Source organism: Entelurus aequoreus, linkage group LG06, assembly GCF_033978785.1.
Source record: "Entelurus aequoreus isolate RoL-2023_Sb linkage group LG06, RoL_Eaeq_v1.1, whole genome shotgun sequence".
In the NCBI taxonomy this organism is placed as follows: Eukaryota; Metazoa; Chordata; class Actinopteri; order Syngnathiformes; family Syngnathidae; genus Entelurus; species Entelurus aequoreus.
The window spans coordinates 73,309,081-73,315,080 of record NC_084736.1 but is presented as its reverse complement, the minus strand read 5'-3'; the positions used below and the strand labels follow the sequence as shown (position 1 = coordinate 73,315,080).

General features: G+C 36.0%; 1 protein-coding gene across 6 annotated transcripts in view; it reads right to left on the bottom strand.

Moving 5' to 3' along the window:
- Window positions 1-6,000, bottom strand: part of LOC133652577 (nuclear receptor corepressor 2-like) — a 212,767-nt gene that overhangs the window by 149,863 nt on the left and 56,904 nt on the right. For 4 of the 6 annotated variants that reach the window (XM_062051491.1, XM_062051494.1, XM_062051495.1 and 1 more), the window contains exon 4: window positions 417-606. In XM_062051491.1, the coding sequence (XP_061907475.1) occupies window positions 417-606 (190 nt within the window). The remainder of the gene's footprint in view (window positions 1-416; window positions 607-6,000) is intronic. The other 2 variants (XM_062051492.1, XM_062051496.1) reach the window with 1 other exon arrangement.

Genomic DNA, 6,000 nt, shown 5'->3' with positions numbered 1-6,000 from the left:
CTTATCCTATCCTTCTGATAAATTGATAATAAGCGGACTTGGTAACACTAAACGGAGAAGCAGCCCAAAGTAGACATCGCATTTTAGTCTGATCCCCAAGTGCTTAACAATATTGTTTCATTATTTCATAAAACTACTGAATTTGTTTATATTGCATTCTATATATATATATATATATATGGAAACATTCTACATTGTATCTTATTACAGAGCAAATTATAGGCTTTTACAAAACAGTTGTACAGTAGTTTGCATTGGTCTCGTAAAGCATACTGGTATAGGCGGTGGTAGTGAGGAATTTGGTGTTGTGAAGAAGCAACAGACAGTTGCATAAAACTTACAGGTGATAAAGTTAATTAAATTATCAAAAATCAAAAATGGTACATTTTATTTCATGTTTTACGGCTGCTACTGACCTTAGCAAGATCCTCAGGCCCCCCCAGAGGCAATTGCTGGCGATGGGATGAGGGTCTCATCAGAGAATCTGGACCTATCTCCAAACGAGGTCGTTTCATCTCCGCAAACTCCATCTCTGATTGGCTGCCAGGGTCTGGTAGGTAGATGTGCTCATAGCGGATATGCTGCTCTTGTCCTCTGTAACAAAAACTGTCCCGTTAGGAATTAAAACATCTGTCAATTAAGGTATGACGTAATACATAGCAGTGGTTTCAGGAATTATGAAATAGATCAAAAGTAATATTGAACATGAATAATATTTGGTCTGTCAACTAATAAAATATGCTACCTCAAAAGATGTGTGGCTTGTTTTTGGTATAAAGCATAAAACAAGTCATATCTTTGCCAATCTTGCAGTGACACTAAAACATACCAGTAACCATAAGCTTATACTTCGATGATGACTAATGTAATACCTGCAAAAACTGAAATCTAAGTAAGATTAAATATCTCAAATAAAAGTGATACTTGCTTATATTCCGTCTGATAAGATAATTATTCTCACTAAGCAGATTTTACGTTAGAGTGTTTTACTTGTTTTAAGTGTTTTGGTCCTAAATGATCTCAGTAAGATATTACAGCTTGTAGCTGAGATTTGATGACCTATATTGAGTAAAATATGCTTGAAACTAGAATATCAAGTGTTGCAAAGCTGTGTCATCAACACTCACAAGTATAAAACTGCTTTTTCAAAGTAATAATTTCTTATTTCAAGCATGAAATAAAAAAATCATGACTTTGACACAATTGTGTCTCATAATTAAAACAGATGACAGCCAAATGGACTTTGCTGTTTTATTTTCAATGAAACAATAGAAAATACGTACTCATATAGTAGTATATATATTTTTCAATGAAACAATAGAAAATACGTACTCATATAGTAGTATATATACATATATACATATATACATATATATATATTCCTTGCGCACTAATTGACTGAAAGAGTACGCACTTGACGTGATGATGTCATGTTATCGATGGAAAAATGCATTTTTAGACAATACGATTTGCCTGAGCGGCTAGGAGACCCCGAGAGTAACAAGCGGTTGCCTTGTTGCCTTTCCGTTAAGAAAAATAAACAAGTTTTTAGTATAAGTTTGCTGGTTTCAAGAAATCTAATGCCGAGCGCATATCATTATGTCAAGATAATGGCACTAGCATTTACTTAATTTAAGAATATTTTTCAACATATTGAGAAAAAAGGACACGCCAAATAGAGATGCCACGGCAGAGATTCTAACCCACAATCTCCTGACTGTGAGGCCAACATGCTAAATTAACCACTCTCCCCCTCTGCGGCCAGATCATGTAACCGTAATCCTCGTCACTCAGATTATTAGCATTCCAGGAAAGATCAGTTTGTTTTCAGGGGTCCTAGTCAAAACTACGTCCAAGTTTTCTACATTGCTCCAAGAAAGTTCATAGTTTTCAACTGGGCTATTTTGACAGGCCATCGCAACTTTTGTTGGCAACGATTTACACCCCCCGCACACGCCAGACTTTTTCCTTCAGGTTCTCCAACCGCACTACATAATGATCACGCAATTAAAAACATCTGACTGAAACTGTTATTTGTATGTGCTGGATTTGTCATTGTGAGTCCTGTAGGAGAACTGCTGGTGTGGCGCAAGCTCACTATGAAGAAAGAAGGGCAGCCGTGACTCGATGGTAATTTTGTTTACAAATCTCCTTGCACACAGCACTGTCATCAAGAGCTCCGAAAAACAAAGAACACACTTCGGCCCTTACAATAAAATTGTTGGGTTTATATCATGTCTAACTGCGCTAACAAAAAAAGCCTCTCAGAAAAATAGCTCACATATTTACTGTTAATAGTTTGTACTTTGAGAGAACAATACCGTGATGCAATTCTGCAGTGATGGAATGTTGCAATACGGTAGTGTTTACCGTTCAATTTTAAACTGTCTAATATAGAAGTTTGTGCTTACAACCACGGCTAGGCGATATATCCAGTTTGTAAAATATATCGATATATTTTTAAACAAGATATGAATCAAGAAAATATCGTAATATCGATATAATTTATTTCACATTAAAATTACCAAACGCTGCTTATTTGTTGTGTTCCTTGTTCTCCCCCGCAATACTCTATGGGCTATTAAAGCCCCTTCTACACTAAGCCGGATAAGGTTATCTAGGGTAAATCTCACCTACCCTCATCTGTGGCCACACACAACAATGCCACCGTTTAAGACCCCCTCCATCCTCCGTCCTCCGTACTTTCAAAGTAACTTTTGGCCACAATTGAGTCTCATACAATCGCTTTTAAAAATACAGAAACGATAAATGAGTGAATTTACTTGTGGACTTCCCGTGGATCTGAATGATGCATGTTCCAGTGCGACTTATACATGTGTTTTTCCTTCCTTATTATGCATTTTCGGTCGGTGCGATTTATACTCCGGAGCGACTTATACTCCGAAAAATACGGTACATTTGTATTTTGTAACAGTTAGGACTTTCCCAGTATTGTGCTCTTATAGATGGAGATTTCCATTATAAGAGCTGATTGAATCAAATCGTGATTAAATGATTAGGAATCTTATGAAATGAAATCCAAATCAATTCAGGAAATTGGTCATAATACACAGCCCTCATTACGGCAACTGGCTCCAAATCCCTCCGGCCAAGCTTGACTGCACCTCCAAATTCTCCACCTCCAAAGGCGATGTGGACCACAGAGCTATGATTGCTCAGCTTTTTTAGGACTGCACATCACTTCTGTGTTTTCCCTCCAGCAAAAGAATTAAAAAGCCAGCCAAAACACAATCAATAGCAGACCTTGAGGGCTGTTTGAGCGAAGATACATGCAATATGCCAATAGGAGCAGTTACAGTATGTGACTATGAAATGAATATGAGTGGTTACATGGCAACAAGCACAAATAAAGTAACTGATGTTCCACATTAATTAGTTTCAGTTCCAACAACAATCTGGATGTCAATTCAGTTAACAGCCAAATAGCTAGTCAATGAGAGCTGCGGTCGCACTCTCACAGGAAAACACTGTCGGAAAAGCAGAATACTGCAAAACACACTCATCCCATTTTGAAGAGCATAAATGGATCAAGACGCCATTAAGGGGGCCGCCGTAGTGGCCACGTTGTAGCATAATGAGGTCTTTAGACTAGTGCTGTGCGATATTGCGATACACATCCTAGTGCGACATAAAAATGTCTACCGTACGATCTAACTCTATTGTTTATGTCATAATGTTTCATGTCTGGGCTGCGGCTAATGTAACTGCAGTAACACCGCTACTTTGTGGGAGCATTTTTTACATCACTTTGAAAGAACTTTACGAGGAGAGGCGGTGGGAACACAGATGTCAACATTTACCACAAACAGAGCCCAACAAAAGCAAAACCAACAAAACCCAAAGAGAAATTGGTGAGGAATTGGAAAGAGGAACTCTTTTGTTTGGATTAAAAAGGTCAAACCTCAACCAAACAACGATGAATTAATCTACTGCCGCCACAATGGGTCCTTGCTAGTAACTTAACACGTCAATTTTTTTCTCTCTCACTTGAAGAAATGGCATGAAGAATTGCACAGAGACAATGTCAACGTCGTGACATGATGATAAGAAAAACACCCATTGACAGCAAGAATAACAGAGATGTGCTGCAGACACAGAGAAATTATGAATGCCATCTCTTGATTCATATGTGTAAATATGACCCAATATAGATTGGGTGCTAAAAAATATATTTTTTAATTGACTTGTCCTTTTTATATATAAGATATGTGTTCATAAATAAAAAGAGAAAATCCATCCATCCATCTTTTTTCTACCGCTTGTCCCTCTTAGAGAAATGTGTGTGTATATTGTATCCTGCTAAATGAGTAGGTGTATATATATATATATATATATATATATATATATATATATATATATATATATATATATATATATATATATATATATATATATATATATATATATATATATATATATATATCAGTGGTTCCTAACCTGGGTTCGATCGAACCCTAGGGGTTCGGTGAGTCAGCCTCAGGGGTTCGGCAGAGCCTCCGCCACGGAGGTAAAGAAACATCCGACTTATCGTGTAAATAAAAACTTCTCCCTATCAGCGTATTATGGATACCTCCAAACAATGTTCCCTCTCATTTTCCATCTGATTTGCAGATTTTTTGATTGATTGATTGAAACTTTTACTTGCAGATTGCAAAGGAAGAGAATACACAGTACAGTTTACACAGTACAGTACATATTCTGTACAATTGACCACTAAATGGTAACACCCGAATAAGTTTTTCAACTTGTTTAAGTCGGGGTCCACGTTAATCAATTCATGGTAATGTGTGTAAGGTGTGTAATTTGTTGTGAGTTCATGCACTGTGTTGGTTTTGTTCTTTGAACAAGGTGATGTTCATGCACGGTTCATTTTGTGCACCAGTAAAAAAACATACGACTGTTTCTTGAATTTGAAAAAAATATATATATATATTTTTCACTAAAGAAGGGTTCGGTGAATGCGCCTATGAATCTTGTGGGGTTTGGTACCTCCAACAAGGTTAAGAACCACTGGTATATATACATACATACATACATACATATATATATATATATATATATATATATATATATATATATATATATATATATATATATATATATATATATATATATATATATATATACACTACCGTTCAAAAGTTTGGGGTCACCCAAACAATTTTGTGGAATAGCCTTCATTTCTAAGAACAAGCATAGACTGTCGAGTTTCAGATGAAAGTTCTCTTTTTCTGGCCATTTTGAGCGTTTAATTGACCACACAAATGTGATGCTCCAGAAACTCAATCTGCTCAAAGGAGGGTCAGTTTTGTAGCTTCTGCAACGAGCTAAACTGTTTTCAGATGTGTGAACATGATTGCACAAGGGTTTTCTAATCATCAATTAGCCTTCTGAGCCAATGAGCAAACACATTGTACCATTAGAACACTGGAGTGATAGTTGCTGGAAATGGGCCTCTATACACCTATGTAGATATTGCACCAAAAAACCAGACATTTGCAGCTAGAATAGTCATTTACCACATTAGCAATGCATAGAGTGTGTTTCTTTAAAGTTAAGACTAGTTTAAAGTTATCTTCATTGAAAAGTTGAAAAGTACAGCGCTTTTCCTTCAAAAATAAGGACATTTCAATGTGACCCCAAACTTTTGAACGGTAGTGTATATATATATATATATATATATATATATATATATATATATATATATATATATATATATATATATATATATATATATATATATATATATATACATATATATATATATATATACACATACATACACACATGATAAAAATGAGCTGCATAATAGGAAATCAAATAACGTATGTCCTTCGCTATGTGGTAGGTTCGTGCGGACGTTATCTCCTTCTGTTGTTGACTAGTTTTTTCATACGGTGTTGATGTGGAAATGGTTGCCTCGGCATTTTGTTGGTGTGGCACCGGACGGAGATGTTGACATGCGGAGTTTCAAACACT